Source organism: Amia ocellicauda, chromosome 17 (assembly GCF_036373705.1).
Source record: "Amia ocellicauda isolate fAmiCal2 chromosome 17, fAmiCal2.hap1, whole genome shotgun sequence".
In the NCBI taxonomy this organism is placed as follows: Eukaryota; Metazoa; Chordata; class Actinopteri; order Amiiformes; family Amiidae; genus Amia; species Amia ocellicauda.
Genome location: NC_089866.1, coordinates 7,714,356 through 7,727,294, shown reverse-complemented (window position 1 = coordinate 7,727,294; position 12,939 = coordinate 7,714,356). Strand labels below are relative to the sequence as shown.

The following is a 12,939-nucleotide window of genomic DNA, read 5'->3' as shown; positions in this document are numbered from 1 at the left end:
GGAGTTCTTGTGGGTCTTTTCTGATTGCCCCTATCTGTAATCATATTGGCCGTCAACTTGAGTCTTCAGTTGGCTGTACTTGTGCTGATTTCCCGGCAGTGGGTCTTATCATGGGTATAGAAGGACTTTTATTGGTCTGGTCTAAGGTGTGGTTAAAGGTACCTTCTACACTGTTCATTAATACAACAACAAAAAATTGATAAACCAGAGACCAAATAAAGCACTTGGGTACTTCCATACCTGATTCAACCTGGATAATTCTGAAACTATGAAAACAAGATGGGTTTCCTTCGAATTTAATTTTGTGCAATATAATTGAAGGTGTTATCTTTGGAGTTTCTTTCCATCATGGTAATGTTTTTTCTCTCATCTTGTGTCCATAGATTTTGGTGAATCTGCCTGGAAGCAAGCATCAGGTAAGACGTGATGATCCAGCTATACTTATTGCAGCTTAAAACCTTTTATAAACTGTTGCCATTCCGGTTGTTGAGTGGATTGGTCCAAAGTTGGAGTAATTTTTTTCCCTTTGATGTTTGTGTACTTTGAAAAGCAATTTTTCTTTTTGATATTAGAGCATTTCACTTAATGACATATTATGTTATTATGATGATTTATATTGTGACATTGTTAACCCACGTTCAGGCTGAGACATTTAACTAGCATTCTGTCAGTTCAAGGCAATACTTCAGAGCACAAACATCAATCACGAATAACAAGTGTTGTGATGTGGTCCGAAATGATGATATACTGAAACTGCTCTGAACTATTTGGCTTGCCTGGTCTTTATGTAGTTGATGGTTGAAACTGCACCCCGCAATCTGCTAGATATGAAAAAGGAAAAGTTCAAAGGCAGCTTTAAATAAATAAATAAACAAATCATGTGCTGCTCATTTAGTGTATTAATAGTAGATGTAATATTACGAGTCACGCTTTTTAAAATATGTAATTATTATGTTCATTGTTTGCTGAGATTTATTCTGCCCCGTTTTTTATGTTGAAGTTGACTAGATGTTTTCAATAACGTGTGTTATTGAAAAACTACATTGGTAAATTGTGATCTTCCAGGTTAGTCACTTGCATTGTGAAGTGTAATTTGTGAACATGTGGCTTTTAAAAAAGTTGTTCCCAGAAAACAGAAGTTTAACGTATAGGAGCTCTCAGAGTTCGAAATAAAAATAAATACTGAAATGTACTGCACAGTAATTAAAGGAGCAACAATAACCTCTACAGAGAACCTTTATATATCGAGCCTATGAGTTCAAAATATAAAATGAAACGGGTGCAAGTACCGTTCATATTTTTCTGTGTATTTTTTGTTGCATGCACTTAAGGGTAGCAGCTTCACCTATGCCACATCTGCACTGTCTATTGTTTGTCTCGTACGTCTAAAGCAATTCCCACTGAATCGCTGTGTTCCCTTGGGACGGAGTGCATGTAGAAATGAAAGCTGTACTACATAATAATGTGTATGTAGGTGGATGTCTGAAAGCAACTGCAGTAGAATGTCATACTTAATACAGCATGTCTTTCTGGGGATTGGATACACGATGTGGCAACTTCAGACCATCGGATGGCTTCTGATGTACACCCTTTCCCTGTTGGTGTTCAAATCAAATGCATCAAATGCAATTTCTCTCTGGGGACAAGAAGGCATGTTTTTAAAAATTAGAAAACGTATTTGTACATAACGGAACTTTGCTTCTTGGTGGTTAATGCAATATGGATGCTTATAAAAGTTTACAAAAATACAAAGGAAAGGGTATAAAATACACTCTTAATAGCTTGACCAACTGAATAATCCTGATTATTATTATTTAACATCCTGTGCTCATTTTACATGGTCATGGCAAAAAAGAAAGCCATGAAAGTTTATCCCAGAGTGCATTTCCATGGATTTTGTAAAAGATAAGCCCGGTTCCAACAGAGAACCCCCCATGAAAGGTAAGACTGATAAGTGCAGCTAGTCTATTTCATTACCTTGAACACTTGGAAATCTAAATATGCTGTGCCATGGTAAAAATTACACCACACTGCTTTTCAAATTATATAGCTACCATAAATCATATTAAATGGTATATTAAAACTACAACAACGATGCCATATTATTTATTTATCTCTTTATTCTTAAAAAAATCACTCCATTATTCGAAGTAAGTTTATTCTGCTGGCACTTTAATTGCCCCCACTGTTGTCTTTTCCTTTGACACAAGGTGGAGGAATTTGCCCTTAATGTTTGCAGTGCAACCATTTTCTTTTCTTTTTTTCTCTCCCAGGTAATTGTTATTACTGAGCTGTATCAGTTCAGCAAACACTTTCAATTTATGCAAATTGGAAGACATTGAACTCAGAGCTTTCTCCCCCATTTATCATGTGAACAAGTTAATTGGGTAATTCATCTCCCATATTGCATATGAGAGCTCCATGCTCCTTTTCTTGTTGTTGGGCGCTGTGGGGGAAATTGCCTTCAATGAGATTTCTACCATACCCCAGAGAAAGCAGATGCTACCACGAAATTGGCAAAACGTTCTCATTCTGTGTCCTCCAGACAGTTGTTGTAATGGTGAAACTTTCTGCTCTGCATGAGAAGCATTGGTCATAGAGTGCCCATAATCGGTACAGACCTAGGGACAGTATTACAATAAATCTCCTTTCAGAATCGGCATGCTGGGATAGTATGTTTACTTACATATAGAAAATACTGTAGAGTATTAACTCCAGGATTTAATGTGCCTTTTGAAACCCTCTTTTATGATGTAGGCACTAGCAGTCCAAAGTATTATAGCTACAGCATATATAATGTATCCAAACCTCTTGGGTATTTTGATGCTCATGATGTGAAGTAACTGCTGACAATGCTGGTATTATTCTGGCCATATAATTTTACTGTGGTTCACAAAAATCAGGTTCAACAGTGTGGTAGGCATGACTTTACGGTGTTACACATGTCAAACAATCACTTTAAAAGTCTGTTCACTGCATTACCAGTAAAGTGGATTAGAAATATGGTTAGCCGAATGGCAGTTTATCACCTTGGTATTGCTTTTTCAATAATGCCACTGTCATTAGTGCTTGTACTTAAATTTTCCTGAGGGATAACTAAATCCATCATCATGCCATTTCTCTCACATGTTTGCACTTCTTGTACAGCTTTAATGACAGATTTAAATTACAAGATGTCTCAAAGCAGTGAAATACTATGGTGAATTTACACAGTAATATAACTTTCTTTCCTCCCCCTGTCATAAATGCACATAATATTTAAGATGTTATAATTTTCCTACAAGTTGCGGTGGTTTAGCATTCCCAGAACTGCTTTGCATTTTACTTATTTAGCATAAACATTAGGTAATTTAAGGCACTGCATTTGACCTAAACCTTGGGGGTTTGTGTTTTTCTTCAGTGTAGCTAAAGAGGTGAGTGTTAAATTGAACTGCTAGTCCACTGTTTGAATCTTGCAGTTTTGAGGCAAATTATATGAAGGTGTTTTACAGAGTGGATACTCGAACGTACTTGCTGCAGTTCAGTGAAGAGACAGAGTGAAGATTACCTGTATGTCAGGACAGGAATAGGGCAAATTCCCAGGCTGTGGAGAGAGCAATACACCCCTGCAAGAACTAACAACAGAACTGTCTAAAGGCAGGAAGCCAATATGTGATTTTGTATTTACTAAGCCCTTCACAATAAGTTTATTTATAGGAAATGATTTAATGTACATTTATTTTATTTAAGAATACTAGCGTATGTCCTGAAGAACCCTGAAATATTTTTTCTTAACCTGTGGCTAGTGGCACAAGTTTCTGTAAGTATTTCAACCTCATCTATATTGGCACAAATAGTGAAAAACATCTGAAAAACCTTCTGTGAATCACCACAGATTAATCAGAATATGCAGTCCACATTTCTGCCGGTGTCTTTGTTTCTGTTGCATGCAAAATGTATTTTTCAAGGTCTAGCTCCCCTGAGTGTACTTTCTTTTAATTTAGCCGTTTTTTCCCATTACAGCAGGTGAATAGGAATCCGAATACCATTGTAGTGCAATTGGTTTCACAATTGTACCTCTAGGACCGCATCATTGCCACCAAGCCAGCTGCAGAGCTGCAGAGCCCTTGCTTTTCCCATTTCAGTGTTTTATTACCACACAGCCTTGCCATTTTTTAATGTATGGTCTATTCTACTGTAATTATATTCCTACTACAGTATTACCTTCATATTGCTGTGTGACATTATGGACCAAGCGGTGCTGTCTAATCAATAAGAGTGCCTATTTGTGCTCTAACAAATCCATTGATTTCAGCCCTTACTTTTTTCCCAGACCTGATTTATAAATGGAGGGACACTTTAACTCAGTATCTTTCCACACACCCTTTACACCCTTAGATTGGATTGGCTTTAGCTCATTCTGCCCATTCTGCTAATTGTTTGATTATGTTGTGTATTCATCCAACAACACGTTCACACAATTTTACATTTAATACATCTTGGACTTCCACTTACAAATAAGAAAATGAAAATAATGATCTGAGATGGGAAGTATGACCAGGGTGGTTAACAGCGTGACAAGCAGTGGAATGGATATGTAGGTATCTGCTCACACGTAGCCTCCCAATCTTGTATGGGCTATTATGTGCATGATTTAAGTCCCAAAAAAAAATGGAGATGGAAACTGATTCAGAAGCATACATTCTACATGCTTCTATATCATCGTTGAAAATTATAGCTCTTTGCAGCACGCAATCCTCGCCATAACTCAACATAACCTAAAAGCAGCCAATCATGAGAGAGGACATCCGCCCGTGCTGTGAATTATGGGTGTAGACTGCAGTGCCCTTTTTCATTTGTCTCTTGAGCAGGGCTTCTGTCAAACAATGAGGTCACCGCAAGAAAAGGTAAGGTGGTCTGTGACAATTTCATAAAGCAATGGCCGCTGGGGTATTGTTATAATTATTATTTTTCTTCTCAAGGGAGGTTAACTAAATAACTTCCTGAAAGAGAAAAAGACCAAATAATGCAGCAATCAGTAAAAAGAAAACATATTTGAGAAAATATTAATCCATTCCTTTCTGAAACAGAGTAATATGCCTACAGAAATATATATTTTTTCCCCTCCTTTTTAAAACGATCAAGACCTGGGGGAGGGGATGGTCATAGATCTAGAAATAGTAGAGTTGTGAGCTTAAACCATGTGACAATTCTGTTGTCCTCCTGCCCTGCAAGTCCTTGTATCACCATTGGTATTTTACAAACGGTACTTTGCTACTTTTAAAGTTAGTGTTGCTGCTGTCTGTACTTTTCAGTGTAAATATGTTACTTGGCCGTTTCACATTTCAAAGTAGTCGATATTTTTTAAACCTATGAAGTTTAATCATGAAACGTAAGCGATCTAGGTTGGGTTTTAGTGGCCTGGTGGCTGCGGATCTCCATGTTGGTATTTCAGACCAGTTGGCTTTAATTTCCAACACGTTAGATGAGACCCTGACACACGCTACCACAGTGCAGATTTAACCGCTTGGCTGGCCTTGCTTCTGTCATCTTCCCTGAGCTTTTTATAGTTGCTAAGATCATTCCCAATGGTGGTTATGTTCCCTTTAAGTCCAAAACACAGATCCAGATCTCAGCATGTCAGGAACACATCATCCATTAACCCTAATCCCTTCCTTTCTTTAACGCTCTCCTGTGTCTGTGACACCCACATCAAGTTTAGTGCCACAGAATTTGTTTGTAAAGGAAGCGCATCAAAAAGAGATCCTCCGATGACACGAAGCTTAAAAGCCGCTCCCCAGAGAAAACAAAACTCTGCCTTTAAGACCCCTCGGCATCCCCCACGTTAAGCCCATCGATTGCAGTTAGACTTCGAGCATTTGCTGCGGAGTTTAAATGGCACAGCATGGGCGATAGGCACTGGGGATAATCCTGCCTTCCCGGTGGCTGGAGAGGAAGACCAAAAGACACAGTGAACACGTTGAATAATGATGTGAGAGAGGATTAGAGGATGCTCGGCTCTGGTGCGCCCCAGGCTTTTATCGGAGAGAGCGGAGGGGCGGGGGTGGGGGGGTTGGGGATGGAGCTCTCACTGCTGATAAGGGAGAATGTACAGCCGAAGCCTCAATAAAGCTGTATCGTAGTAGCCATCGTGAAGCAATATGGAGAAAGGCAGCCGTAGCTGGGATATCAGCTGGCTGATAGCTCTAATGTTGACTGGCTGGAGGGGTAATGAGGCGGCTTATCTCTTCACAAAGGCCATTACATTTAGAGTTAAGTTTCGGGGGCCCTCTTAAGAGCCTATAAATAAATGACAGGTCCTGAAACGAAGGAAAGGAGGGGAGAAGAGAAGGGGAAAAAAGGTAGCAAATGTTTACCTCTCGGACTGTTTCTGCTGTTTGTTTTGCTCTTCATCTAGTCGGAGAGCGCCTGGATATGTGAGGGGGACAGTAGTTAGTGTGCGCCTGAATGGGGTTTGGAGCCAGCAACATCAGCTGTGAGCCAGCTGGCCTCCGGCACCGTGAAGCTTCAAACACAGCACTCCCCAGAGCGATCGGGGAAGCTAGGCAATCAGGCCCTTCCTTATGCTGGCCAGTATTACCCTCATCCTAATAATACCTCCACCTATGTATGCTATATATAAAATAACACTTACAAAAGTCAGACTTCTGTCAACCATCCCCAGGTCCTTATGTCCCAGAGGAGCTTTTCCAGATCAGCAGGGACACACGGACCTGGGAACACAAATGGAAATTGGGATTCAAGGCATTCAAGACGGAAAACAGGAGACACTTCTTCACACAGAGGTGTCACAATCTGGAACAAACTCCCCAGTGATGTGGTTGATGCTGAAAATTTGGGAACATTTAAAAATAGACTGGATAGTATCCTTGGATCACTTAGTTATTAATGGACACCAAACGAGCACGATGGGATGAATGGCCTCCTCTCGACTGCAAACTTTCTTACGATTTTGGTTTGGACTGTGTCGATATTTTAGGTAATTTTGTAAGTGTTTGTATGTGTGTGTGTGTGTGCGCGCACAATGAGGCTGTTGCTGACATCATTACTTTGGGTCCCATGGAGTTTGCACATTCCCATGTGAGGAGCCAGTATTTTAGCGTCACTGCTTTGTCAGTTGTCAGGGCTGTGTGGCTCAGATGCTCAGAGATCTGCATGAGTGAGCCCAGCATTGGATCAAACCAGATACTCTACATGCATGTTGTTGTAGTAGTAGGGGAAACTCAAATAACCTTTTTGATTTTAACAGTGCAGAATGGTTCACTATGTTCAAAGGACAACTACAATAAAACTCCTACAGTCATAGCACATACAATATTTCAATCATCCAGAGGCCAGCTTTTCTGGGTAACATCATAAGAACATTAGAACATAAGAAAATTTACAAACGGGAGGAGGCCATTTGCCCCATCGTGCTCGTTTGATGTTCATTAATAACTAAGTGTCTATTTCTGAAATTGTTGCTTCAACCACATCGCTGGGGAGTTTTGTTCAGATTGTGACGCCTCTCTGTGTGAAGAAGTGTCTCCTGTTTTCTGACTTGAATGCCTTGAAGCCCAATTTCCATTTGTGTCCCCGGGTCCATGTGTCCCTGCTGAAATTGGAAAAGCTCCTCTGGTTTGATGTGGTCGATGCCTGTCAAGGGTGAAAAGGTTCAGTTCACTCAGTCTCTCCGAGGATGACATTCCCTTCAAACCTGGAACAATTCTAGTTGCTAACTGAATGTGAGAACGACTGATTTGGCAGTGGCATGTATACTGTGCTTCGGCCTGATTTTAGATTTCCTGTAAAAAAATGTAACAGTCAAGTCAAAAAACATTTAAGGCTCATTACAGTATCTCAGCTGTAGGTTAGCAAGGATCTTATGAGTCATGCTGACTGCTGAAGGCAAGCATAGGTCCAAATGCCGCTCAGAAAGTACTTAATGGCTGAGTTTCAAAGCTTTTGACTTTGGAATGTGTGACACTTTTCTAATTTGAAATGAACTCCAGCTAATTTTCCAAAATTATATTTTAGTGAATAATTAATGAATTTCAGTTTTCTAATATGACATAATCTCTCGGCAATACTATCTGGATCAAACATCTCTGCTGTGCAGCACAGAGACCTGCAATCTCTCGGCAAATGGAGTAATTCTGCCTTCCTCGCTGCCGTTGGGAGATCACATGTATGTTGCCAAGTCACCGTTTCTATAATCTATAAAAAGAGGTGTACTGTTATTTTTATACAATGGGATAAAAACAGCTGAATTTGAAACCTCCTTAATTGATGGAAGTTCGTAGGGGGAATTGAAATCCTGACCTTGTACGTGCACTCTATCAATGTCACAACTGCTCTCTCAAGATTTCTTTTATTAATTCTCCACCGTAATGTTCTCATTGCCTGTTAGTGTTTGTCACTTCCTCGCAAATATTGACACTTCTGTTGCCCGGCTGAGTAATCTTAATTAAAATTTACCCCTGATAATTTCAAAACTAAATAGATTGCATTTATTTAGTGCAGCTGCATCGGAATTCTAGACCCCCCTTACAAATAAATAAAGCAAATTAACATCGCCACCGAGTCTGGATGGAGCGCGGCCTGCTGTCTCTGAGCTCCCAGATTTGATTCCATCTCGGATAATTCCTCAACAAGTACAGATTAATTGATGTGCTCCTGTATTAAAGAACCGAGTGAAAGTGTAGCTTTTAATCGTGTTACTAAATCTCTACAAAGCTGTGGTGTGGTTGTTTTCTTCTAATCACTTCTAATCCATACAAAGTGCTTCTGAACCTAAAAGGATTTATTTTCCTTTTTTCATCTGTGTAGAACCAGAAGTCAAGGTTATTGTGAGTAGATAATTCCACAGCTTAAACTTATATGACCTTAAATTATTTTATTTTTTCGTCTGTTTTTGTTTGCATCTAACTTTGTGAAGTGCCCCAAAAATATTAACAAATGATATTGCTGTAAAGTTATTCATGTGACCTCACTCTTTCTTATCTTATACGATCTTCTTTCCCATTATAATAAAACACACCAATTATCTTTTACTGAGTTACAAGACACTGAACTGGACATGACTTCATTCCTGTCTCAGGTTTGCAGAAGGACATTGGATCACTCCATCATGTCTTGAGTAATCTATTCCATTAAGACTCAATACTTGCCGTTATTGCTTGGTTCCATTGCGGGGCTTTTTATTCAATAAAGAGTGTATTGCGAAAAATATGTTAACAAATAAAGCAATTGACTTAAACCTTGATGCCGGCAATGCTTTCCAAAGTTTTGATCATGTAAAGATGTATGCAGTGACTTTAATGTGACATTGGTAAGTCTGAAGACTCCAAGCATTGCTTAGAACTTGTGAATCGACTTGTTACCACATTAACAAAGAAAGTAGAAAGTGTTTGTCACTTTGCCGAATGTTGTAAAAAGCATCTGTCAGGTTCTGTAAATACCCCTTGATGGCATCAATTGCTTTGACTTTAAATGTCATGAATGACTTGCAATATCTTTGGTGCTCATGATAATTGATTATGGAGATATAATTTATAAAACAGCTGGTAATACCCAATTACAGAGACCAAATGTCTTTTATAATAAACTGTTCATATAATGTACTAGGTAATGCATTTATATGCCGCATATGGGTAGACTGTCAGCGCAAGTGTGTTTCAGAAGATTAATGACATCAACTATGACTAGACATAACTAACTCAGAAACACCGAATAGGTAGGCTTGGTACTAATGCAAACTGATGCTTAAGGCTATTTTTTCACATTGTAAAATAGACTTTGTGAATGAGTTGGGTCAACTCTAATTCAAATTATTTGGTGTTTTCGAGCTGTAAAGAGTAAGTAGTCGTAACCTTGCTTTTTTAAACCTTTTTATATGAATTATGTATTTGCAAGTTTAATCTTTTTTTATTCTTTAATATTGTAACGGATAAAAAGGGAAGGTAGTTTGTCGTACGTTTCTCATTTGAGGTCTGTCACAATTTCGAACGGGCCGAATGGGGAGCTTAGACAGCGAAAAACGTCTTGTATCATCGTCAGCCTTGAACTTGCACGGCCGTTTTTTTTTTTTTTTTTTTTCTCATTAGCAAATAAGAATATTTCTCGGGGGTTTTCAAAGTTCTCTCATTCCAATTCCAGTGTACAAGTGGCCAGACTACTATACATTTAAATTATGCATTAAAGTAAAAGAACTGAATCTAATCCGTAACCTCCTCCCACATGTAATCCAACTTATGAAAGGCAATATAGATTTATTTTCTTTAAACAAAGGATCTTGTCCTTTACCCCTCCTGCGGGCCATACATGGGCTAATAGAATCGGAATTACTGTAATTGGTCACAGGTTGCACTGAAACACGGCAGGTGTCCTGGTGCTTTGCAGAACCTCCCTAAATCCTATTCTCATTTGTGGCCAGTGACTTATTAGTATGCGTGGCTCAATGCATGCTTTCACCGAGTAATTGGATCATTGAAATGGCTGCAAAACCCCGGTGTATCTACAAAGCCCGAGTGGTGATTAGATACTGCCTGTTCATACTGACGGGCCTTGAAAATTCTGCCTGCTGTGAAAAACTAATTTTCTGCAGGGGGAATTTATTAAATAAGAAATCCGCACGCCACTTTACCTTTTTAAATATAAGCAGAGGAATCGAAAATATTTCTCTTGACTTTGATGTATGCACTTAGTGGCTCTTTTATTTCATTTGCTTTTATTATCTGTAGTGTTCAATATAATTTTCAATATGTCTTTGTAGTTTGGGGCTCGTGGAGGTGTATAGTAGTTTGGATTATGGGATATTAAAAAAAAATCACCCCAGAAGTCAGGTAGGAATAAGCAAAGTTAATGGTTAGTATTTGCAGTCAGGTGAATGTTGATATTGAGTGTTAAGTTTGATTCCAATGCATGTATAAACATTTTCATTTTTCGTTATATTTTAAGATGTATCCATATTTGTTTGTGTTTTTTATTTAGTTTTTCATTTAAAATGTGGATTTGCTGCAGAAGAGGGGATGTATTCTTCATAACGAATGTTTGGAAATCTTGCCATCATGCTGTGAAGTAAGTCTCTCCTTGCCCTTAAGTGATTCATTAATTATTTATATCAGAAATAGTATATAAGAAATTAAGAAAAATGTCGCACAGTTCTCTGAGGCGTCCTACCGTTGATGCAGCACAAACTGAAAACTGTTCGACAAGATTTCACTTTCCTTCTGGGATTGTGGCTTATTTGCAGCATGGAAATATCTGATCTGTGTCAAAACTGGCCTTTGTCATTTGATGGGTTTAAATCAGATGTTTATAACTTTCCAATTATATTTCATGAAATAAGTATTGTAATATGATGTGAGGGAAACTGAACCCTTAAATCATATTTCTTTCTCTCGCATTCATTCTGTAATGAGAGAAATCTATATATATCCAGAAGTAAAGGGTTGTTGCATGCCAGTGAACAGAGAAATCAAGTAGTCTGAAAGTTATTAAATGTACTGTTGGCATTTTGACAAGCTCAGAGGGAGGGTTGTCATAATAAAAAGAAAGTGTTTGGTTTGTGTGTTAGTCATCTTAAACCAATTCACACAAATACTACTAGTAGTACATGTACTAATTCTACTACTATCTTACTCTGAGTGGGTTAGAATTGATACCTTAATTTATTTTTTGGAATGTAAATAATACTCCAATTGTATTTCTCTGTGCAATGTTTCTTTCAAGGTGTGTGTTTGTTTGTGTGTATGGTTTTGTTTAATCTGTAGATGTAGATTTCCCACATTTATTTCCAATAGCCGCTTTTGTAAGCGCACGGTTTGCATCCCTGCACGTGGTGAAGATGTTAGTTTTGATCGCTGCCAGATCTATCTGCGAATGTGACAAATGACAACATCCGAATTTCATCCCTTTCATTCGGTCTGGAACTGAATTCCGACTTTTATTTATTTATTTTTCCTGTAACTTGGCTCCCTTTCTGAACACCATTTTCAAAGAAGTTATCTAAATTGTGTTCAATTTTTAACAGGACGAACAAAACCGTTCCCTGCCTGTCAGAAGTAATTTAAAGATAATGGACATCTCAATTGTAAAAGATGGGCCCTGGCTCTATAAAGTGCCAGTCAGTAATAGCACTACAGCCATTGCTGGAGAATATTTGGTGGCATAAATAAAGTGAATAAGAAATGAGGGGAGACTTTCATGTGTTTTATATCATAGCCCAGTTATAGAAGACCTTGACAATTCCCCCCTCCCTGGTTTGAATTCACATTTATTTTGTATTTTTGTATTACATTTCTCTCTTCCTGTTCTTGGGATGGGAAGGCTGACGGGATCGAACAACAGAGCTCAGCAAAATCATTAAAAATATTAATTAAAATGCAAGCGTGAGGCCACTGTTCACTGCAATCTATTTCTTCAAGGTCGAGTGTCAGCAGGACTGAATGTGAAGCGAGCCTTCAGCGTCAAATCTTGCCCTGTTCCCTTCCTTTGATTTCAACACAGTCATAAACCTGACTTTTTTTGTATACTATTTTTATATAAAAGAAGTTTGTGATCATTCACAAGGTCACCACCAGAGCTCAACGGTTAGGAGAGTTCTCACACTGCCTGCATTAATCAGCACTTCTGTCTGTTAGAAGGCATCGTCCAGATGGCTTAGGCACAGAATGACTGGCGAAATATATATGTTTTGCCCGTGACAGCTGTGGATATGTATATCGAAGTAGTGTACTGCCAAGGTAGAATTACATTTAGACACATTGTGAGGAGACTTTTCTCCTCTATTCTCACTGTTAAATATGTGACATTTATTAAGAGACGCTGTGGGTCTCATACCAAGCAGTGTGACAAGCTAAAGAGCAGTTAAGCTAAACTGTACCCTGTCTGTCTCGCAGCAGGGCAGCATTGACTGTCTGGGTTGACAGGGTGGTTAAGATACAGTTTAGAAAGCTG

The 12,939-nt window shown here is 38.6% G+C and overlaps 1 protein-coding gene across 18 annotated transcripts in view; it reads left to right on the top strand.

Moving 5' to 3' along the window:
- Positions 1 to 12,939, top strand: part of rbfox1 (RNA binding fox-1 homolog 1) — a 636,526-nt gene that overhangs the window by 112,003 nt on the left and 511,584 nt on the right. For all 18 annotated transcript variants that reach the window (XM_066689841.1, XM_066689843.1, XM_066689825.1 and 15 more), the window contains exon 2: positions 384 to 416. In XM_066689841.1, the coding sequence (XP_066545938.1) occupies positions 384 to 416 (33 nt within the window). The remainder of the gene's footprint in view (positions 1 to 383; positions 417 to 12,939) is intronic.